The sequence below is a fragment of the Cololabis saira genome, chromosome 22 (assembly GCF_033807715.1).
Source record: "Cololabis saira isolate AMF1-May2022 chromosome 22, fColSai1.1, whole genome shotgun sequence".
NCBI classification, from domain to species: Eukaryota; Metazoa; Chordata; class Actinopteri; order Beloniformes; family Belonidae; genus Cololabis; species Cololabis saira.
In genome coordinates, this window is record NC_084608.1 from 31530855 (window position 1) to 31554834 (window position 23980).

Sequence of the window (23980 nt, forward strand, 5' to 3'; positions counted from 1 at the left end):
CATTGATCACCTCTACAAGAAGGGCCAGAGCAGGCTTTACCTCTTGCGGAGGCTGGCATCATTCAACATCTGCACCAAGCTCCTACAGATGTTTTACAACTCTGTAGTGGCTAGTGTGCTGTCTTATGCTGTGTCTTGCTGGGGTGGCAGTGGCAGCAAAAGAAATATCTAGAGGCTGAACAAGCTCATCAAGAAGACAGGCTCAGTGGTGGGCCTGAAGCTCGACTCTTTTGAGGAGATAACAGAGCAGAGGTCACTCACCAGACTCAAGGCAATTATGAACAATGCCAACCATCCGCTGAGCACTGCCTTCAACCAGCAGAGGAGCACCATCAGCAACAGACTACGATCACTGAACTCCTCAACAACGAGACACACAAAGTCGTTTGTCCCCCGAGCCATCAGGCTGCACAACACCCTGAGTGGGAGGAAGAGGCGGGAGGGGGAGTAGGAGTAGCAGGAGTCAAGCGGGTGTGGGGGGAATCTCTCCAAGGCAGGAGTGCTGGAACACTTCTGTCTTCATTCTGTCTTCAGTGCCCGAGCTTTCAGCTGCTCGGCACCCAGACTCTGGAACTCCCTCCCCCCACACATAAAACAAATAGACTCCATCACCACATTCAAAACACAACTCAAAACCCACCTGTTCAAACTTGCCCATTCACTATAACCGGACATCACGCACTACTTCCCATCAGTTTGTTTGTCTACTGTTTATTATTTGTCTTGTTGCTTGTATAGATGTTTATTGTATTTTTAATTGTATTTCTTGTGTTTTTATTCTGTAAGGTGACCTTGGGTGTCGTGAAAGGCGCCTCCAAATAAAATGAATTATTATTATTATTATTATTGTCACTGTTTCTGTTGCGGTGTGTTGTTTTACCTGTCCTTGCCTTTGTCCCCAAGTCGGTTCTCCCTCCTGTCATTAGTTTTTATTTATTTTAAATATTTATTATTTATCTGTTTATTACACTAGTTGTGTGTGTGACTGATTCTGTGAGCAGTTGACCACTCTTAAATTTCCTTCGGGATTAATAAAGTACATCTATCTATCTAATAAGACTGAAATGATATAATCGCACTTGTTATACCCCGGAGCCTCCGGTGCAGCGGGCAAATGCTATATATGAACATAAGGCTGAGTTCAGGCAGTGCGTGAAGGGTTTTAAATAAAGACTTGGCAATATGGCTCATATTAGTGAATGATTTAATTATCAAATGAATGAATGAAACATAAAAATAATCTCACATGTTTTAACGTTATACATTTCATGAAAAGTTGTAGCACGTTTTGAGTATGATGGCAGCAACGTGTCTTTCAAAAAGTCGGGATTAGGGGCAACAAAGGGCTGAAAACGCAACTGGTGCAGAAAAGAAACACCTGGACCGACATCTTGCAGATAATCACATGCAAGATGTTGCTCTCGCAGCTCATCACAAACACGTCGGTGGCATGAAAAGAGCATATTGGGGAGGCAGAGTCTTTCAGAGGCAAACGTGGGCAGAGCTTCACCAATCTACGACTAAACTGTCTACACATTTCGCCACAGATGTCTCAGTATAAAACATGTTGAATATCCTCAACTGTACATGATATCAACAACATTTCAGGGAATCTGAGGAAACGTCTGCACAGGAGTCGAGGAGGAAAATCAATACTGAATGTGCGTGATGTTGAAGCCCTGAAGCGGGATGATTCAGTAACGTGGGCCACCGCATCAGCTCAGGATCCTCTCCAGGAATCCAGAAATCCAGAAAAGAACTTAGAGGAAGAAGAGCAAGTGCAGGCTAAAACTCTAACATGCAAACAGGAAGCCTGTCCTGACGAAGAGAAAATTCAATTCAATTCAATTTTATTTATATAGCATCTAATACGAAAAAAGTTGTCGCTAGATGCTTTCCAGAGACCCATACCCAGAACATAAACCCCCGAGCAATTATTACATAAACAATGGCAGGTAAAAACTCCCCTAGTGGGAGAAAAACCTTAAGCCAAACAGTGGCAAGAAAAACTCCCCTTTAGGAGGGAAGAAACCTTGAGCAGGACCAGGCTCATAAGGGGGGACCCTCCTGCCGAGGGTCAGACTGGTGGGTCAGGGACGGCAACAGCACAGCAGGCAGGTGGAAGCAGCAACGGGATGACCAGAGGTGGGGACCGCAGGCCAGCACGCAGCTCCCGAAGCTCCGGCCCAATCAGCAAGTCCCAGGTTGTGGTGCAGGGTCGGGGAAAGGTTGAGAAGGGGCAGGGCCAGGGAGAGGAGTCTTGACGGACAAACCTCTCCCCCGCCTGACCGGGCCGTTACCCTGCCCCTCTCACTCCCACACTGCAGGTTCCGGTGTCCGGCAGAGGATGCTGCAACATGGACAAAAGAGAGAAAAGGGAGGAGAAGGGGGGGCCAGCACAAGAAACTACAGGAGCGACTCTGGCACACTAGAGTTTACACTACCTAGAGATTTACCAACACCAGCTAGAGGTTTACTAAACACTAACTATAGGCTTTACTAAACAGAAATGTTTTAAGTTTAGTTTTAAAGGTGGAGGTGGTGTCAGCGTCCTTAACCCAGATTGGAAGTTGGTTCCATAGTAGTGGTGCCTGATAGCAGAACGCCCGCCCTCCAAATCTACATTTGGATACTCTAGGAACTACGAGTAAACCTGCACTCTGAGAGTGGAGAGCTCTGCCAGGAACATAAGGCACTATCAGGTCTTAGCCGTTTTGGGCTTTATACGCATGTAATAACATTTTAAATTGGATTCTGAATTTTACGGGTAACCAATGGAGCGACTCTAACACTGGAGAGACGTGGTCTCTCCTGCTAATTCCTGTCAGTACTCGTGCTGCTGCATTTTGGATCAGCTGGAGCCTATTCGGCAAATTACTTGGACATCCTGCTAATAACACATTACAGTAATCTAGTCTAGAAGATACAAACGCAAGAAAACTGTCCTGGTGTCAGACCTGGAGCTTCGTGGCCTCGGATGTTTTCAAGACAACACTGTAACGCACAACTAGCCTTGAGAAAAGCATCGTGCTAAAAGAGCTTGACTGCTGGACTAGACTGAATGGTTTTCTGTTTCACTCCCGTTGAGCCGTGCCAGACCTGAATTATTTCTCCAACAGCTGATCTTTTCACTCAGACATATATGGACTGTCTTTAAAAGAAGACTACATCCTACACAGGGGTCAACCAGTCCCAACAGTTCTTTATTAAGTGTTAGGAATAAAAACAGAACAGGCTTTAGAGGATTTGCCAGTAAATGTATCCTGTTTTAATAAACATTTTATAGTGTCCTTCCCTTTTTGGAACAGAATTCTTAGTTAAAATTTAGACATTTTCATTTAATATTGACAAGAAATAAGAAGAACGAATTCATCTAATGAGAAGATTTAAGGGAGAACTTGTTGACATTTTAGTTTTATTTGGATCCCCATTAGCTACAGCAAAACTGCAGCTATTCTTCCTGGGGTGCGACACATAATACACACTACAGCACAAGGATGGTTTGATGAAAACAGGTTATCATTAAACTTACAAAAAACAAAATTTATGATTTTTAGTAATCGAAAAATTTTAAATGTGTCACTGTCTATAGACGGAGTAAATATTGAAAGAGTAAGTGAACTTAGATTTTTGGGTGTTGTACTGGATGACAAATTGACATGGAAAGCTCATATATCACATGTTAAAAAAAAGATTTCCAAGAGTATTTTTGTTCTGAACAAAGCAAAATATGTACTAGATTATAAGGCATTGCGAATCGTATATTGTTCACTGATTTTACCTTACTGTATCTCAATTACTGTGAGGAAGTCTGGGGCAACACATATACTAGCGATGTACATCCATTGTTTATCCAGCAGAAAAGAGCGGTGAGGATCATTCATAAACAAATTACAGAGAACACACCAACAGATTATTTATTCATTCAGGACTTATTAAATTTAAAGAAATAGTTGAGTTACAGACATTATTAGTTATGCATACGGGCAAAAAGAAAAGTATTACCAAGTAATCTACAGCAGTTGTTTGTTTTTTCAAATCCAGAAGTTATAGATCATAGAAGGAAATATAATTTCAAACATCAGTATGCAAGGACCACTCTCAAGCAGATGTGTATATCGGTTGTGGGAGTAAAACTGTGGAACAGAATGATTTAAAGGAATGTACAAATTTACTTTTAGGTTAAAAAAAAATGTATAAAGATAAAATATTTAAGTTATATGATCATGAATAGGCTGGGACTTAAAAAGTACTATTGATATATGTGGTTGGTTTCTATTTAAGTGTATATTTTAGTGTAAATATTGGTTACATTGACTGTTCTTTATGTTTTGGTATTTAATAAGGGGCAGGTAAAATAAGACTTGTCTTCATCCTGCTCCTTTTCGGTCATGGGTGTGTAGATTGAAGTGTACAAAGTACTACTGAAATATTGTCAAACTATGCACTACCATGCACGAAATAAATAAATACATAAAAAATACATTACAACAAAACATTAAAAGCAAACATAAAGAGGCAGCATATAAAAAAGAAAGGAAAAACAGAAAATAAAGAAAAAATAAAAAGTCATTCCGTTTAACATTTAGATATAAATAAAAACAATACATATTCATGTATTTATATTATATTTATTTACATATATATATATATATATATATATATATATATATATATATATATATATATATATATATATATATATATATATATGTATGTACACATACCCATATGCTATCTACATTATTTATTCCTTGTGAGGGGAAAATGAATTTAACTGAAACTGCTCCGTCGTTTGTCCCTTTAATCTTCATGGACTTCATGCCTGTTCGTTTGTCATTCACGGTGCGTCAGTAAAGTTGTGTGTGTCTCCGTCAGGTGCGCAGGGTGAGCTCGGTGGTGACCCGTCGGCGGGAGCAGCGGGTGCTGGTGATGGTCGTCACCATGGTGGTGTGCTACCTGGTCTGCTGGCTGCCCTACGGGGTGGCGGCCCTGCTGGCGACCTTCGGCCCCCGTGACCTGCTGACCCCCGAGGCTAGCATCACGCCGTCGCTGCTGGCCAAGTTCTCCACCGTCGTCAACCCTTTTATATACATATTCATGAACAAACAGGTGAGCGTTCTCTGAGTCTCCGCCGGCCGCACCATTCAACTGTTCTGATTAGATTAGCCTTTATCATCGGTTTAGACCGGGGGTCGGCAACCCGCAGCTCTAGAGCTGCATGTGGCTCTTTAGCGCCGCTGTAGTGGCTCCCTGGAGCTTTTTCAAAAATGTTTGACCTTTTTTTTCCTTTTTTTTCTTCTTTTTTTCTCTTTTTTTCCTTTTTCTTTTTTTCTTCTTTTTTTCCTTTTTTTCTTGTTTTTTCTTTTCTTTTTTTCTTTTTCTTTTTTTTTACTTCTTTTTTTACTTTTGAATTTTGACTTTTTTCTCGACATTTCGACTTTTTTCTCGACATTTCGACTTTTTTCTCGAGATTTTTTACTTTTTTCTTGACATTGACTTTTTTCCTCGACATTTCGACTTTTTTCATGAGGTTTGTACTTCAACATTAATCTCGACATATAGACTTTTTTCTCGACATTTCGACTTTTCCTCAACATTTTGACTTTTTCCTCGAGATTGTACTTCAACATTAATCTCGACATTCTGACTTTTTCTTGAAATTTTGACTTTTTTCTCTACATTTCGACTTTTTTCTCAACATTTCGACTTTTCCTCAACATTTCGACTTTTTCCTCGAGATTGTACTTCAACATTTATCTCGACATTTCGACTTTTTTCTCGACATTTCCACTTTTTTCTCAACATTTCGACTTTTTTCTCGACATTTCCACTTTTTTCTCAAAATTTTGACTTTTTTTCGACATTTCGACTTTTTTCTGGACATTTCAACTGTTTTCTCGACATTTCGACTTTTTTCTCAACATTTCGACTTTTTTCTCGAGATTGTACTTCAACATTAATCTCGACATTCTGACTTTTTTCTGAAAATTTTGACTTTTTTCTCTACATTTCGACTTTTTTCCTCAACATTTCGACTTTTTCCTCAAGATTGTACTTCAACATTTATCTCGACATTTCGACTTTTTTCTCGACATTTCCACTTTTTTCTCAACATTTCGACTTTTTTCTCTACATTTCGACTGTTTTCTCAAAATTTTGACTTTTTTTCGACATTTCGACTTTTTTCTCGAGATTGTACTTCAACATTAATCTCGACATTCTGACTTTTTTCTGAAAATTTTGACTTTTTTTCTCTACATTTCGACTTTTTTCTCTACATTTCGACTTTTTTCCTCTACATTTCGACTTTTTCCTCGAGATTGTACTTCAACATTAATGTCGAAATTCTGACTTTTTTCTAAAAATTTGGACTTTTTTCTAAAAATTTGGACTTTTTTCTCGACATTTCGACTTTTTTCTCAACATTTCGACTTTTTTCTCGAGATTGTACTTCAACATTAATCTCGACATTTCGACTTTTTTCTCGAAGTGCATAATGAAGAAAAAAATCTTCCCCCAGTTATAACTAATATAGAAACATGAAGCATGTGTTGTCTTCATTCTAAGGCTTATACAAGACTTTTCATTTTTTGCGGCTCCAGATATATTTGTTTTTTGTGTTTTTGGCTCTTTCAACATTTTGTGTTGCCGACCCCTGGTTTAGACATACGATGCATTTATTTATTATTTAGATAATATTTTTCATGATGAACTGTCAGTTTTCACCATGATGGATGCTTGTCTTCCCCGTGTCCCTGCTGTGTTAAAGGCAGGGTGAGGGATTCTAAGAACAGGGGGGTTTGGGATGGGGAGGTTTTATCAGGGAGCACTGGTTGTGGGATCATCCTAAAATCCCTTACCCTGCCTTTAATGTTCCGAGATCACTTAAACATGTCCGACTCTGACTCCGAAACGCATTGAGACAGAGGCTTTGTTTACTGTACGGCCGAGTAATTCAGCGTACTTGACTGTGCACAGGGAAGATCAAGGGGATAAGTCTCAGGACTTATCGAGCCAAATGACAGAGTGATGTGGTGCAGAGAGCACGGGGGATGAATAAATTGCTGGATAAGATATAAACAAGTTAACTCAGCGGGACGGACATGAACTAATGGGCAGACAGGGATTTGTGGCTCCAGCTGACTCCCTGGCTCCCTGAACTCCCATCAAGCTCGGCGGGTCCGGGCCGGCTTTCATGTGCTCGTTTGCGCTGTCATCTGTAAATGTTTTATTTAATGTGAAAGTGTGGGGGCCGTGGGGCTACTTGGCCTCGTTCTTTCATTCCTGAACTTGTTTTTCATTAATGGATCGTAATATCCCCGTTTCATTCATCCCCAGCCACGCTAAGCAAAAGGAAAAAGGGAAACAAGTTCGGGTACAAATGGGAAGAAACTTACAATTATCAAGATGAAGACAGTTTTTAAATGTTTGACCTCCCTCTTCGTCGTTCCTCATGATCTAATTCATGAGAGCAAAGCATCTGCTGCAGTATTAGCTTTCTGGATTATTCACCAGACATTTAACTTGTGTCTTGTTGGAAACAGCATTTTACACGGCTGCTCTGCAAGATTTTAGATGTGTGGAGTGTTTGTTTTCATTCACTTGTCAGTTTTGAGCTCATATTTTTGGAACCACATGCTCACCAATCGTTCAAAGACTTCGACATCTACTTTTCTTCCCTTTTTCATCAAAGAGGGACTTTTACAATATTCTATTTAATACCTTTTTACTATGTTACTACCAGAGCTGGTAGAGGAGCCAAAAAATGTACTCAAGTAAAAGTACTGTTACTTCAGAATAATATGACTCAAGTAGAAGTAAAAAATAGTCATCCAAATAATTACTTGAGTAAAAGTAAAAAAGTACTTGGTGAAAAATCTACTCAAGTACTGAGTAACTGTTGAGTAACGGCTGATTTTTTTTTTTTTAACACAACCATTCAAACAGACAAAAGTACAAAATAATCATCTTCAGGCAAATTAAATCAATAAAATAATAAAATAAATTAAAATTAATAAAAAATAAAAAAATAGCTTAATTTAAAATATTCTTAAAGTAAAATTAAGTACTTTAATAAATAATAAAATAAATAAAATAACAGAATAAAAAAATAAATTAAGCACAAAATTTTGACTTTTTTTTTATTTTTACTTTTCTTTTTTAACCAGGCAGAATTAGAACAAACATGAACTCATAGAAACTCTGTGTGTGTTTGAGTCTGTGTAAATGTGACAAAACATGCAAAAACAAACATTTTTCCCAAAGAATCACCCAGTGATGTCATGAGATTGACGCGTACGTGGATAAAAGGGATAAAAGAAAAGTAACAGCTCAACGTAGCCTAATGTAGCGGAGTAAGAGGAACAGTTTCTCCTTCACAAATCTACTCAAGTAAAAGTAAAAAGTATAGTGATTCAAAACTACTCCTAAAAGTACAACATTTCCCAAAATTTACTCAAGTAAATGTAACAGAGTAAATGTAACTCGTTACTACCACCTCTGGTTACTACTTGTTGCTTGTCCTGTCCTTGCAGGAACAAGCAGGAAGGATTTTAGTTGTTCCTCTGCAGGGATGCAGCACAGTTTAATGCCAGATTGCAGGAGACTTGTCTCTGTGTAGTTGAGCTGCCTGCTGAGGTGGCTCGGCCATCCGGTCAGGAGATTAAAGATTAAAGGAGGACAGTAATATATGATGAGCGTACTCTACATATTTAATGCAGTTATTGCTTAGTTTTATGATTTCATCATTAAAAGTAGGCTTGTTGTTTATCAGGAAAATCCCTTTTCGGGCTGGTATTTTAATCTGATACCAGAATTATAACGTCCAATTCTCTGGATGGTAATATAAGTTGACTTTTCCAAAAGTACCCGGATGTAAACGGCTTGTAGGAGGAAGGCAAACCTCGGGGTGTATTTTAGAGGCCAGATAAGGCCATGCTAGGAGCAGACTTAAGGTAACTTGGTTTTAATTGTATTTCATTGGTGAAATCAATGCAGTCGTCACGTCAAAGCGGGTAATATGGTGTATAACGAACATCTTACTTTCCATCTAGTATTAAGTCATCGAGTGGTGAAGAGCAGAAAAGTGCTAACTCTTTGCAAGTCCACTATTTCATTTTCTTTTTGTCAGACAAATAATGAAGGTTTTTTAATTACCTGACATATTTCGGACTGGATCGGACTAGATCGGGGTCTGCAACCCGCGGCTCTAGAGCCGCATGCGGCTCTTTAGCGCCGCCCTAGTGGCTCCTGGGGTTTTTTCAAAAATGTTTGACTTTTTTTTTCTTTTTTTCTTCTTTTTTTCCTTTTTTTCTCTTTTTTTTCTTTTTTTTCCTTTCTTCTTTTTTTCTTTTTTTCTTTTTCTTTTTTTTCTTCCTTTTTCCTTTCCTTTTTAATCTCGACATTTCGACTTTTTTCTCGACATTTCGACTTTTTTCTCGAGATTGTACTTCAACATTAATCTCGACATTCTGACTTTTTTCTCTACATTTTGACTTTTTTCTCAACATTTTGACTTTTTTCTCGAGATTGTACTGTGATTGTGTGTATTGTGAAGGCGAAAGGATCACCGAAACAAGTCAGGTAATTAAAAACCCCTAAATTATTTGTCTGACAAAAAGAACGAGCAAATAAAATTGTAATCCATAGACAAAATGAACTTTATTAAATCATAAATCCAGTATTATTTAGCTGATCCCTCATCGGTACCCATTTCCTTTCCACCGTTTTTCGTAACTGTTGAAGCTAATCTTATATTTATAAGCAGCCCGGTGTGTTTTGGAGAGAATATACCACCTCACACCCCTGAACATCGACATCACTGCTCAGCATCACTCCCCCCGGTCATCACACACGTTAGAAACGCAGTTACGTGATATATTTCTTATTCCTCCCTGGTATGAAGTTTGGGCTCCAGTGGGACTAAGTGGTACTAAAAGAGCTGCCAGCCTGCCCCGGTTCATCCTCACAGGACTTTCAGTGGCATGAAAAGGAAAATGTAACTATTAAAGTTAGCAGCTTGAAGCTTTGAATTGGATTTGTTCTCCTCAAAGAATTTGTATTCATCCCGAAATGAGAGCGACGGGACAAAAGGACGAGAGTGGTGACCGACCGGAGAGCACTTTCTGATCCTGTTTATGTGCGGTGGGCTTCACCTCCGCTCTCGCACCTTCACCCTCCATCACAGTACACAGCCGTTGTACTTTCTTTGCATTTGCAAGTAAACTGCAGTGTGGTTCAGCAGAACAAGTGGCTGCTGCAGGAACCATAGACATATACACGTAGACGCCCCAGCGAGCGCTGAGCCGTACGTCAACGTCGCCGCCATATTGGATGTTCAAGACTGCGCTGTAAACTAATACAAGTAAATGGACTTATTTTCATAAAGCGCCTTTCTACAAAGAAATTTACGTTTTACGTCTCATTTATTCATTCACACACGCACTAATATACTTGGGAAACAGTTAGGCACCAAATATAATATATTTAATTTTCTCAGATGGCAAAAATAAGAATTTTATTGATCCCACATAGGAGTAATTCATGTTATATTAGCTATAGAGAACAAGGTAGTGCCAAAAAACAATATATATCCCCCTCACAAAAATAAGAAAAATAGAGAAACATATTTTATCATCAAAATAACATATTTTAACTATTTTTTTTAGATTTTTTCAGTTATTTTATTGTCTGTAAAATGGTTCAAATGTTATTTTATTGTCTGAAAAATGGTTCAAATATATTATTTTGTTATTTGAAAAATTTTAAATTTGTTTTTTTGATCTATTTTTCTCTATTTTTCTTATTTTTGTGAGGGGGGATATATATTGTTTTTCGGCACTACCTTGTTCTCTATAGCAGATATAACATGAATTACTCCTATGTGGGATCAATAAAGTTCTTATTTTTGCCATCTGAGAAAATTAAATATATTATATTTGGTGCCTAACTGTTTCCCAAGTATATTAGTGCGTGTGTGAATGAATAAATGAGACGTAAAACGTAAATTTCTTTGTAGAAAGGCGCTTTATGAAAATAAGTCCATTTACTTGTATTAGTTTACAGTGCAGTCTTGAACATCCAATATGGCGGCAACGTTGACGTATCACAGCAGCGGGCAAGAACACTCGATGCGGCGTCTACGTATATATGTCTATGGCAGGAACACCAGAGCAGCTGTGTGACTCCAGGGCCGCGTCGCCCTCCGCCTGGCGTCAGCTGATCCGCACTCTCCGTCCACTCTTCCCCGCATCATTCAGGCAGACGTGTGTTTGAGTTGTGATGTGTGGGCTGTGGAATCATGACTCAGCCTGTAAAGAGCAGAACAGCCGGGCTGTTTTATCTGCCCGAACCATTAGCTGAGCAAAACACAGCCTTCACGGAGCGGCGGCTGACGTAAGCCAGAGCTGACTGTTCGCTGCTTCTGTTTAATGAAATAAAGTTGGCCAGCAGCTGAATGCACCAGTTTATTACTGTTGATTCTGTAAACTTCTTGTCCAGAGGCGAGGATAAAACTTTAATGGAGCGTAGTAAACGTGCTCGGCAGACGCTCTTCAGCGAGCCAAAACTCGTCTGGTGGGAAAGAAAATATCGCACTCACTCAAGCGAGAACAGGACTCAGAAAGATCTTATAATCATTTGATAAATGGCTCTTAGCAAAGTTTTCCTTCGTTGAAAACAGACAATATGTATAAAAAGACAATGAAGCTTGTGCATCTTTTTAGTTCTAGATCGGGGGTCGGCAAACTTCCATCATCAAAATAAACCAGTAGTTCTAGTCTTTATAAAGGTTCCTTACATGTCACTTAATCCCCTTAAACAGCTCTTTACATGACACAGGGCACCCACTTTAGTGGAAACAGATTCTTACAGTAGTTTGTGAAAGATTATGCTCCTCGATGTCGCAGCTCCTGATATCTTGCTCATATCTTGCTTTCTTTCTTTCTGGCTCTTTCTTTCTGGCTCTTTCTTTCTTTCTTTCTTTCTTTCTTTCTTTCTTTCTTTCTTTCTTTCTTTCTTTCTTTCTTTCTTTCTTTCTTTCTTTCTGGCTCATTTCTTTCTTTCTTTCTTTCTTTCTTTCTTTCTTTCTTTCTTTCTTTCTTTCCTTCTTTCTTTATTTCTATTTTCTTTCTTTCTTTCTTTCTTTCTTTCTTTCTTTCCTTCTTTCTTTATTTCTATTTTCTTTCTTTCTTTCTTTCTTTCTTTCTTTCTTTCTGGCTCATTTCTTTCTTTCTTTCAGGCTCTTTCTTTCTTTCTTTCTTTCAGGCTCATTTCTTTCTTTCTTTCTTTCTTTCTTTCTTTCTTTCTTTCTGGCTCATTTCTTTCTTTCCTTCTTTCTTTCTTTCAGGCTCATTTCTTTCTTTCTTTCTTTCTTTCTTTCTTTCTTTCTTTCTTTCTTTCCTTCTTTCTTTCTTTCTGGCTCATTTCTTTCTCGCTGCTGACTGAACCACAGTGTTTACGTCCATGGTTTAAACATACAGCGGGAACTGTAATGTGATTTTTATCTGACTATATTTATATACGATGTTTATATCACTGTACAACGCTGTACATTACGAGACGTTTCTTTATTATATTTTAACGTTACAGTCAGCTGTTCGGTCTCTCTCTACATCCCGTGTGTCTGTCCATTAAGCTGTTACGCTGAGAGCGCCCCCTGCAGGTTTGGTAACTGGTTATGAAGCGTTCTTCTTTTGAAGATGGTTTCTTGTTTTATATCGTTTTGTGCTTTGCATCGTTTCTCTATTTGCAGCGCGTTTGATGATGCTGCATTTGTCTTTGTTTTTTGCAGCACGTTTTTTCATTTGCACCACGTTCCTCTTTTTGTCCCTCGTTTTGAGTTTGTGAATTTGAATCGTTTCTGTACTTGAAGCCGTTTTCCTTAACTGAGACGCATTAGGCCGTTGCAGTGCGTTTGGCCCTTGTCGGCCACCGTAGACATCTGCTGCGTTTCCGTGAGCGGCCACTAGAGGGCTGGGTTTGAAAGTGAGTCGATCTCCACCGATGTTGAAATGTCCAACTTTATATCAGAAACAACTATATTAACCACTGTTTATAAAAGCTGTTTCTGATATGATTAATTGATATTTCGGCATTGTTCAACTGAAGGGTCCGGTAGTCAAAGCTAACTTTAATTAACAAACGAGGGATGTCTACCAGTCCACCTCCCTTGCTTATTTACAGCCTGTTACGAAACTTAATTTGGTCTCCAGAGTCAGTTTAGCTACTTAGCACATTCTCCGAAATGAACCCCTAAGCTTTTGATAAAGAGTTACCATTTTATAAAGAATATTATGTATATGAATAATAAATCAAGGTATGTAACACATGATCGTAAGAGATCAGTCTGCTGACTTCACAAGCTCCAGTTCGGTTCAACTACAGCCCAACTAAGATGTACAGTAGGGCTGCACGATTCTGGACAAAATGAGAATCACGATTTTTTTGCTTAGAATTGAGATCACGATTCTCTCACGATTTTTTTCCAATATAAAATGTATGCACTTATTACTTTAACTTTGCAACAGCTGAACAAAAATATAATAACAATAAACATATCTTGTCTTCTTTACACAAACCTTTGAATAATTTAAACAATAATAACAATTTTGAACAATATTTGTTCCTCCCTGAGTTGAACACCCTTTCAGAAAGGGGACTTGTAACAGATCCTGTAGTTCTGAGGCAACAAATTATTCCTCTGGCTGCTTTTTGCTGTAACAGCTGACATTGAACATAAAAACAATAAACATCTCTCTTGTCTTTAAATAATTTTAACAATAACAATTTTAACAATATTTATGTGCAATATGTGTCAGGTGATGAGAAAGGTAGATGTTTCTCCAAATGTAATCCACAATCATTAACAAAATATAACAAACATGACAACATGATAGTTGACCATGACAGGACTACAACAACCTAGAACATAGGCCTAGTCCTTTTTTTATGCAGCCATCTTTATAAAAAAAAAAAAAAAAAAAAAAAAATCTTTTTTTTTTTTTTTTTTTTTTTTAATCGTCGTCATTTGGAAACGAGATCGCGTTCAAGCATGAATCGAGATCGCGATTTTTTAACGATTAATCGTGCAGCCCTAATGTACAGTATACATGGCTTTTAAAACGTCCATCAGTTTTCTTTCAAGCTTTCTTAGTGGATATAAAAAAGGGTGTGTTTGTTTCTGAGGAAAAATATTAAAAATCCTGAGCAGATAATCAATTAAAAACTTTCTCTGACTTGACTGAGTGTAAGAAGGGAGAGTCTACATGTTGCATGAATTACTTATTTATACTTATTATATTACCTTGCATTAGAAAATGAAACAAACTTAAAAATGCTTTCCATTTTTTAAATGACTGTTATTTCTGTACGACATCTTTTCTTTAGAAATCCCTCCACCTGCACCTTCAAAACCAGAGCGATAGTCGTCGGTGTGAAATACCGAGGTCCCGGTTTATTTAATACATTTGCTCCATAATTGGCTGACTGGGTGAAATCCTGAATATCTGGACAGCAGACGCTCCACTCCCTTTCTGATCACTCACTGGTTCCAAGCCGTGGTTCCTTTTCAGACGCTGATCTCTGATATTTCTTTTTATTCGCAGTTAATTTAAATTGAGCCTTTTCCCAGAGTTTTGCTGATGCTTCTTTGCAAAGTGTTTTGTTTGTGTCGCTCTGTCACGGTCGGCCGCTTTTCCTCCGGAACCAGACGTCCTGCATCCCTCTTTCCGCCGTCAGGCGCGACTAAATAGACGCCACTCCATTCCGACATCACAGCAAAGAAAGAAAAGATGTGAAAGAAGAGAAATATACTGAAGGGAAGGAGAAAGAATAAGCAAAATTACATTTGCTACCGTGGAATAGAGGAAAGAAAACCGGAGAGGAATGTGGGATGGAGAAGTGAGGAAAGGACTGGAGGAAAGACGACATGCAGAAAGGAGAGGAGAAAGAAAAAAAGATGAGGGGAGAAAGACAAAGAATATCTACGGAAGAGTATTAGGGCTAGGCAGGAGAAAAAATATTTGAGAGGGGAAGATTTTTTTTTATTGTGCACTTCGAGAAGAAAGTCAAAATGTCGAGAAAAAAGTCGTTCAATTTCAAGAATAAAGTCAAAATTTCGCCTTTTTTCTCAACATTTCAACTTTATTCACGAAATTTTTAATTTTTTTCTCAACATTTCGACTTTTTTCTCGAAATTGTACTTCAACATTATTCTCGACATTTCGACTTTTTTCTCCTCAATATTTTGACTTTTTTCTCGAAATTGTTTCTCAAAAATGTTTGACCTTTTTTTTTTTTTTTTTTTTTTCCTTTTTTCTCTTTTTTTCCTCTTTTTTCCTTTTTCTCTTCTTTTTTCTTTTTTTTTCTTTTTTCTCTTTTTCTTTTTTTCTTCCTTTTTCCTTTCCTTTTTAATCTCGACATTTCGACTTTTTTCTCTTCATTTCGACTTTTTTCTCGACATTTTGACTTTTTTCTCGAAGTGCACAATAAAAAAAAATCTTCCCCTCTCAAATATTTTTTCTCCTGCATGGCCCTAATACTCTTCCCTAAATATCTGAGGTGCAGGGAGAGAGTGAGAAGTCATGGGAAGGAAAGTTGTAATTAAAGTAAACGCATGAGGAAGCGTTTCTGAAGAAGAGACGGAGGGAAAACGGGATGGAAATGGAAGTGATTGACTTTCAATAAAGGAGAGAAAGAAAGAGCTGCAGCAGAATTTGGAAATGAATACAGGACATTAAGATGAAAGACAGGTGGCAAAGAGGAAAGCAACCGCCGGGACGGGTAAAGGGTGAAAGCTCCTTTAATCTCCAAAAGGCAGCGTGGCTTTGATTTTGATTAGCATGTGATGTCGCTATCAGGGAACGTCCCTCTGTGGCAATGACCTTTCACTCCTCCCATCACACTCCTCCTCTCTTATCTGCAGCGTCCTTTAATCTACCGCCGTCCCACTGTTTCAAGTTTTCACTTTCAAGCTTGGCCGACATCTAACTTTCCTTTACGACCGACTTGTTGCGATGGCGGAGGACGGAGCGAGGCTGAGCCGCGGACGGACGAGCGGGAAGGTCACGCTGTGTGGCGCTTTCAGTCTTCAGTTCCTCCCAGCCCATGACTATGGCAGCGGTGTGTTGAGGCGAGTTGAAGACTTCAAGCGCTGTGCAGATTCACGCCCCGGACCTCAGACGACAGACGGCGGCTCCACACCTCTGCTTCGGCCCGATTGGGGGTCGCCGTCATCGACGCCGATCTGGGAATCTACTTTTGCCTTTTTTCTCTCACTTGAGAGCCGTTTCACGTCACCTTTTAACTTCGTTCCTTCTGGTTTTTGATGTTCTGGTAAAAGAGAAGATGAAATGGGGCTTTTTTCCAACAGTTAATAACTACAAACATGATTATTGTCAAGAAGTACAAATAGGTTAAAATTAACCAAATACTATAGTTAAGTGTCATTTTTGCAGACATTATCAGCCCGATTCTATCCTTTCTGTTAATATCTGTAGGTCTTGTGTTACTGTAATTCCCTTAAAAACGAAGACTAACCACTTTATTATGGAGCTAGAACAGTCTCATAATTCGCAAATGCACACACCGTTTCACAAATGCACAGGACAAAATTCACAAATGCACACACCGTTTCACAAATGCACAGACCGTTTCACAAATGCACACACCGTTTCACAAATGCACACACCGTTTCACAAATGCACAGGACAAAATTCACAAATGCACACACCGTTTCACAAATGCACAGACCGTTTCACAAATGCACAGACCGTTTCACAAATGCACAGACCGTTTCACAAATGCACAGACCGTTTCACAAATGCACAGACCGTTTCACAAATGCACAGACCGTTTCACAAATGCACACACCGATTCACAAATGCACAGGACAAAATTCACAAATGCACAGACCGTTTCACAAATGCACACACCGATCCGCAAATGCACACACCGATTCACAAATGCACAGGACAAAATTCACAAATGCACACACTGATCCGCAAATGCACACACCGTTTCACAAATGTACACACCGTTTCACAAATGCACAGGACAAAATGCATAAATGCACACACCGATCCGCAAATGCACACACCGTTTCACAAATGCACAGGACAAGTTTCACAAATGCACAGAACAATTCACATGTGCGTAGGACAAAATATGCAAATGTATTTTTGATGCGCACACAAATATAACCTGATTTACAAACGTTTTTTTGTGAATTTTGTCCTGTGCATTTGTGAAACGGTGTGTGCATTTGCGAATTATGAGACTGTTCTAGCTCAATACTTTATCAAAACTAAAACTGCTGGTAACTAATTAGTAGTTAATAATAACTAAACTGAAGTAATCAAACAAATTGAGACAGACAGACAGACAGACAGACAGATATCATCTTAAACCTCGGACGGACGCACCGGTTCAGTTAAAGGTAATATTAGTTGGCTGAGCTAAATTGTGGTTTGGCTGCCAAGCACGTTACTGAACTCACCTGCGAGCGGCCAGCTTGCATTTGGAGGAATGGTCAGCTACTGTAGGTACAGCCTGAGCCGGGGGGCACTTCCTCCATAAATGTATGCAGCAGGAGAAGGCAGGTCATTACTTACCTGAATATTTAGTTATTGAGAGGAAGAACTCAAGGATGAGCAGCTCCAGCAGGGACAGAAAGATCAGCAAAAGCAATAAAAACAGCCACACAATCAAACATCCTCAACAGAAACAGAAACAGGGCTGTCACCTACATCTGATGACGAATGGTTGTTTCTTTTCAGTCGGTGGAGGCATGCTGGGTAATCCCCGGCTTTCTGGTCCAAACCTGGCTTACGGGAGGCCACTTATTTTGGGCCAAAAATGGCTCAGGTCGTCCCTTCTGCTCCGGAAGCTGCTGGTTCAATCTAGTTTTCTCAGGTTAGGTGTCAAAACGCTGAGCTCGTTCAGTGTACGGCACACTTTTACGCGCACAGTTTGGTATTGAGAAGAGGCCGGGAGGACGGAGGTGGATAAGGATGCTGCACAGCCGAGGAAAAGCTTCAAATGTTCCAGTGCGGCTCACAGATGTGTTCCAGGCTGCTGATGTTCAGTGGATAAATGATGTAACACAGATTAGAAAGGAAGTCGGAGTGAATATTGGTCGGTTGAGATCAGTTCATCCTCCGTATCTGCTCTAACCCGGTCGGAGGGGCCGTGGACCGGAGCCCATCACAGCTGCTCGGGGGCCGGACAGCTGGCACAACGTCACACAACATTCAGTCAGGAAAACGCAACAGATAAATGTTAAGAATCAAGTTTAGAAATGTTTAACAGGCTTTAACAGGCATTGATGGTGCATTGTTTTCAGAGCTGGGTAGAGTAGCCAAAAATAAAGTAAAAGTAAAAGTACTGTTGCTTCAGAATAATATGACTCAAGTAGAAGTAAAAAGTAGTCATCCAAATAATTACTTGAGTAAAAGTAAAAAAGTACTTGGTGAAAAAACTACTCAAGTACTGAGTAACTGTTGAGTAACGTCTGATTTTTTTTTTTTTTTTTTTTTACCATTCAAACAGACAAAAGTACAAAATAATCATCTTCAGGCAAATTAAATCAATAAAATAATAAAATAAATTAAAATTAATAAAAAAAGCTTAAATTAAGATAATCTTAAAGTAAATTCAAGTACTTTAATACATAATAAAATAAATAAAATAATAACAGAATAAAAAAAAAAAATAATAATTTCAAGCGTTTGTACTTTTCTTTTTTAAGGCTCTGCAGGCAGAACTAGAACAAGCCCATGAACTCATATAAATATAATGTATATGTGACAAAACATGCAAAAACTAAAATTTTTCCCAAAGAATCACTCAGTGATGTCATGAGATTGACGCGTACGCGGATAAAAGGGATAAAAGAAAAGTAACAGTTCAACGTAGCCTAATGTAGCGGAGTAAGAGGAACAGTTTCTTCTTCACAAATCTACTCAAGTAAAAGTAAAAAGTATAGTGATTCAAAACTACTCCTTAAAGTACAATATTTCCCAAAACTTACTCAAGTAAATGTAACAGAGTAAATGTAACTCACCTCTGATTGTTTTACACTAAACTGACCATAGAAACTTATTATTTAGGCCTAAACTCATGTATTTCTGCTTCAGTTCTCCTGTTTTCTGTATTTTTATCATTATTATTATTTAATTTACACTTTTAGTTTTTTTTCCATCCACAAAATCTGATCAGATTTGTGAATTTCGTGCCGAAGCACAATAAATCACTTGAAAATCCCCGTCCACGTCCCAAACATCTGTGATCGGGACTCGCGTATTTCATTTCCGGAGAGTCTGGCTCCGAACTGGTCGGGTGAAATGTCCTCCTGAGGGCTGTCACACGAAACTAGGATGAGGGATTAAGGCGGAATATGTCCCATTTAAAAACCGCAGGGCGTTTCTGAACGACTGCACGACTCAAACGGTTTGTAAACTCAAAACCACCAGCTTCCATCTCAAATTATTGCCTTGCCCTCCTGCTCATCTCTGTAAAGTTCTGTGTTTGATGGAAACGAAGCTGGAGAGGTAAAAACGTGTGTTGCATCAGGTTTAAATGGATTAAAGTGAAACTGTCTCTGCGCTAAGAGAATGGCAAATCTATTCACGAGATACCTTTTAGAGGCTGTAAAGATTAAACGGACTCATACTTGAAACGTGTCCATCCCTGGAGCTTGAAACGAAGGTCAGAAGCTTCTTAAATACATTACCTTCAGCGTTTTATTAATTCGCCCTCACGTAAGTGGATAAAGCAGAATGAACTGCATCTCCGCGACCTCGGATGGACCGCAGCATTTTATTACTTCCTCTCTGCACCGTAAATGTCATTTGTGTTTTCACATGAATGAGTCGGTCTCCGGCTCCCTGAGCTCTTCTTATCAGCCGGACTGGGAATGCCGAGGTTTCCGCCGCCCGCGACACCTCTGCTCCCTCTCTGCGTCCTTTATCGTTTCCATTTGCTGTTAGAGGAGTCGTAAAAGACGGAGATGCGGCAGGATTTCAGACGTTTGTAGACTTCTCATAAACGGCAAATGGAAAGCAGATGGAGTTTGAGCAAAGTAAAGCAACGTGGAACACAATAATGAAATGTACTAATGATTAAACGGTAAAATGTTTCACTGTGATTGATTTTACAAGTCTTTAGAAGGCGTGGCACATAAAACCTTCTGGGTTATACATTGTCTCAATCTCAGCTGAGATTAACCCCGGGCCAAACCCTCAGGTGATGACGGTCACATGACGTTGGTCTTTGGTTGTTCCTGCAGCTAAGAAAAACGTAAAAAAACACTTCACATCAACCACGTATGGAAGAGTATTAGGGCCAGGCAAGAAAAAAAATTTGAGTGGAAGATTTTTTTTTATTGTGCACTTCGAGAAAAAAGACGAAATGTCGAGAAAAAAGTCGAAATGTCAAGATTAATGTTGAAATACAACTTCGAGAAAAAAGTCTAAATTTCGTGAATAAAGTCGAAATTTTGCCTTTTTTCTCGACATTTCGACTTTTTTCTTAAAATTTCGACTTTTTTCCTCAACATTTCGACTTTTTTCTCGACATTTCAACTTTTTTCTCAACATTTCGACTTTATTCACGAAATTTTGACTTTTCTCAACATTTCGACTTTTTTCTCGAAATTCTATTTCAACATTAATCTCGACTTTTCAACTTTTTTCTCGACATTTTGACTTTTTTCTTAAAATTTCTACTTTTTCCCTCAACATTTTGACTTTTTTCTCGACATTTTGACTTTTTTTCTCAACATTTCTACTTTTTTCTCAACATTTCTACTTTTTTCTCGAAATTCTATTTCAACATTAATCTCGACTTTTCAACTTTTTTCTCGACATTTTGACTTTTTTCTTAAAATTTCTACTTTTTCCCTCAACATTTTGACTTTTTTCTCGACATTTTGACTTTTTTCTTAAAATTTCTACTTTTTTCCTCAACATTTCGACTTTTTTCTCGACATTTCTAATTTTTTCTCAAAATTTCGACTTTATTCACGAAATTTTGACTTTTCTCGACATTTGGACTTTTTTCTCGAAATTCTATTTCAACATTAATCTCGACTTTTCAACTTTTTTCTCGACATTTTGACTTTTTTCTTAAAATTTCTACCTTTTTCCTCAACATTTCGACTTTTTTCTCATCATTTCGACTTTTTTCACAATATTTCAACTTTTTTCTCGAAGTGCATAATGACAAAAAAATCTTCCTCCTCTAAAATATAATTTTTATTTTTCTTCTGCCTGGCCCTAATACTCTTCCGTAACCACGAGAGCTCTCATTATATAAACTTTTATCTTCATTTAGGCTCAGGCAGGGTGCTGGACTGGCTCTACATGAACCACAGACAGAAATATGTATTTATAGTGCAATAATTAACCAGCGGCATCATGACACGGTTATGATAACGATGTTAACACGTTAGGTCGAGGTGAAACCATCACATTAGCGCTCTTTCAAAGGCTTTTAACATCAACAGGATTCAGGAGCTGCTTGTTTTATCACAGAGAGCACATTGTTTTGGGTGGATGTGAAATTAAATAACTCATGTCATGCAGGCCGGACTGACTCCACCTTCTTCGTGATCTGGATATTTGACCACAAAGCATCAATAAGGCAAAAAAAGTCTTCAAAAAAGATGAAACTTGCACTTTTTACACTTCAGAAAAGTTAAAAACCTAAAGAACAAGTTTGAAATGATAGACTGGTGCCCAATTAAACACTTTTTTACCATCAAACAGACGCTAACATTTCCCATAAAAGTTTGAGGGTTTATTAAAAGCATTGCCATATGGCGTTTTTGTGCCGGTGCCGGCTGAAAACACGCCGCCAACTTCGTCGTGTAATCAAACAAAACTCTCCTCCGACTGCCTAACACACATTTCTGAAAGCAAAGCCCACAAATGCCCACAGATCTCCGCTGTGCAGTATTACACGTCCATTATCATGTGCTAATCACTGAGACGCGCAGATTTTGGTTTGCAGGTGAGGATTTGGTTCACCGCCCATTTTAAGATCCCAATCTGTGCCTGTAATCCCTCCCGACGTCAGCTCCTCCTCCGCCGTCTCCGCTGCTCTCCGTTTCCTCCTCGCATCCCACTTCACGCCTCCAGCCTTCGTGTCCTCTGGAGTTTTGTCTTTCAGACTAATACCGTCGAGCGTGGCTCTCCAATAGATCCATTCGCAGGGATTTGAGATTATAAAAACAGAGTTAATTGTGAAAAATGGCATAATTTCCTCAGGGTAACAAAAAAATAAATTGGCTCTGACGGTATGTGATGCGTCGTGTGGCCACACAGTTTATGTTTGTTCAAAAGCACCACAAACCCTCCTTTGTACTCTGCAACTTTTTATTTATTTGTTTTTTTACTACATTAAATGCGTGCTGGAGATTACCGGGCGCTGTGTTGATATAATAACACACAGTGAGGAGTCCGGTTTCCTGCGGCTCGCCGGTCTGATCGATGGCGCCCTGGGGAAATGTAGTAGACTTCAAGTATACGTGTGGAACTGAGGAGTATACTAAGTACACTACGTTTATCCAGGGGACGCCTGCTGGGCTCCACATACCGGGAGAAGACAGAAAAACCAAAGACAAGACATCATATGCCCTTTTTTTGACACAATGCCACTGAGATAGAGCAAAAAAAGCACCTTTTTCTGCCTCGCCTTTACAGCTCTCTCAATAGCAGCTGCATTTAGGGGGTGGAGTCAAACAAACGACCCCGCCCTCTTCTTTTGAGGGGTGTGTGAATGTGTGATGACAGCAGTTTTAATGCAAAAAAGATAGTAAAGCACAGACAAGAAAACAACATATATTCTGCTCAGATTATTACGGGTATTACGAGTATTAGGCCAGGCAGGATAAAAATACAAATAATATTTTAGAGGAGGAAGATTTTTTTTTCATTATGCACTTCGAGAAAAATAGTCGAAATTTCGAGATTAATGTTGAAATACAATTCCGAGAAAAAAGTCGAAATGTATTTTAACTTTATTCTCGAAATTTCAACTTTATTCACGAAATTTCGACTTTATTCACAAAATTTCATTTTTCTCAAAATTGTATTTCAACATTAATCTCGACATTTCGAATTTTTTCTCGACATTTCGACTTTATTCACAAAATTTCAACTTTATTCACGAAATTTCATTTTTCTCGAAATTGTATTTCAACATTAATCTCGACATTTCAACTTTTTTCTCGATATTTCAGCTTTTTTCTCGACATTTCGACTTTTTCCTTGACATTTCGACTTTTTTCTCGAAATTGTACTTCAACATTAATCTCGACATTTCAACTTTTTTCTAGATATTTCGATTTTTTTCTCGACATTTCGACTTTTTCCCTGACATTTTTACTTTTTTCTCGACATTTCGACTTTTTTTCTCGGCATTCCGACTTTTTTCTCGAAGTGCACAATACAAAAAATCTTCCCTTCCCAAATATTTTTTCTCCTGCCTGGCCCTAATACTCTTCCATAGATTATAGAGTAATGGCTGAGGAAGAGGTTACGGTTCTTGGACCGTTCTGTCTTCAGTCCTAACAAGGTCCTGACTCGTCTCCAGGACAGAATTTTGACATAAAAGATGACGTTTGTACCGCCTGTCCTTTCACAAAAGCTCCATATCACCGCACACTTTTCTGTCACCCCGGTGGTTTACTGTGATTTGCTTCCTACTGCAAACACAATCTAATCTTCTGTTTACATGTTTCCCACTAAAGCCGGGCATCGGTACCTCCGTCCGTCTCTGTGTCCGTCTGTCCACCAGTTGTGCTGAATAACGTGGCCAGTGAGAGTACACGTTACACTCCCTGGCTGTGGCATCTTTCTATGGAGCTAGAACAGCCTCATGATTCGCAAATGCACACACCGTTTCACAAATGCACAGGACAAAATTCACAAATGCACACACCGTTTCACAAATGCACAGGACAAGTTTCACAAATGCA

At 38.8% G+C, this 23980-nt stretch overlaps 1 protein-coding gene across 1 annotated transcript in view; it reads left to right on the plus strand.

Moving 5' to 3' along the window:
- tmtopsb (teleost multiple tissue opsin b) overlaps window positions 1–23980 on the plus strand; it is a 111877-nt gene that overhangs the window by 85669 nt on the left and 2228 nt on the right. Inside the window, exon 3 of the mRNA XM_061713117.1 lies at window positions 4879–5112. Coding sequence (XP_061569101.1) covers window positions 4879–5112 — 234 coding nt within the window. The remainder of the gene's footprint in view (window positions 1–4878; window positions 5113–23980) is intronic.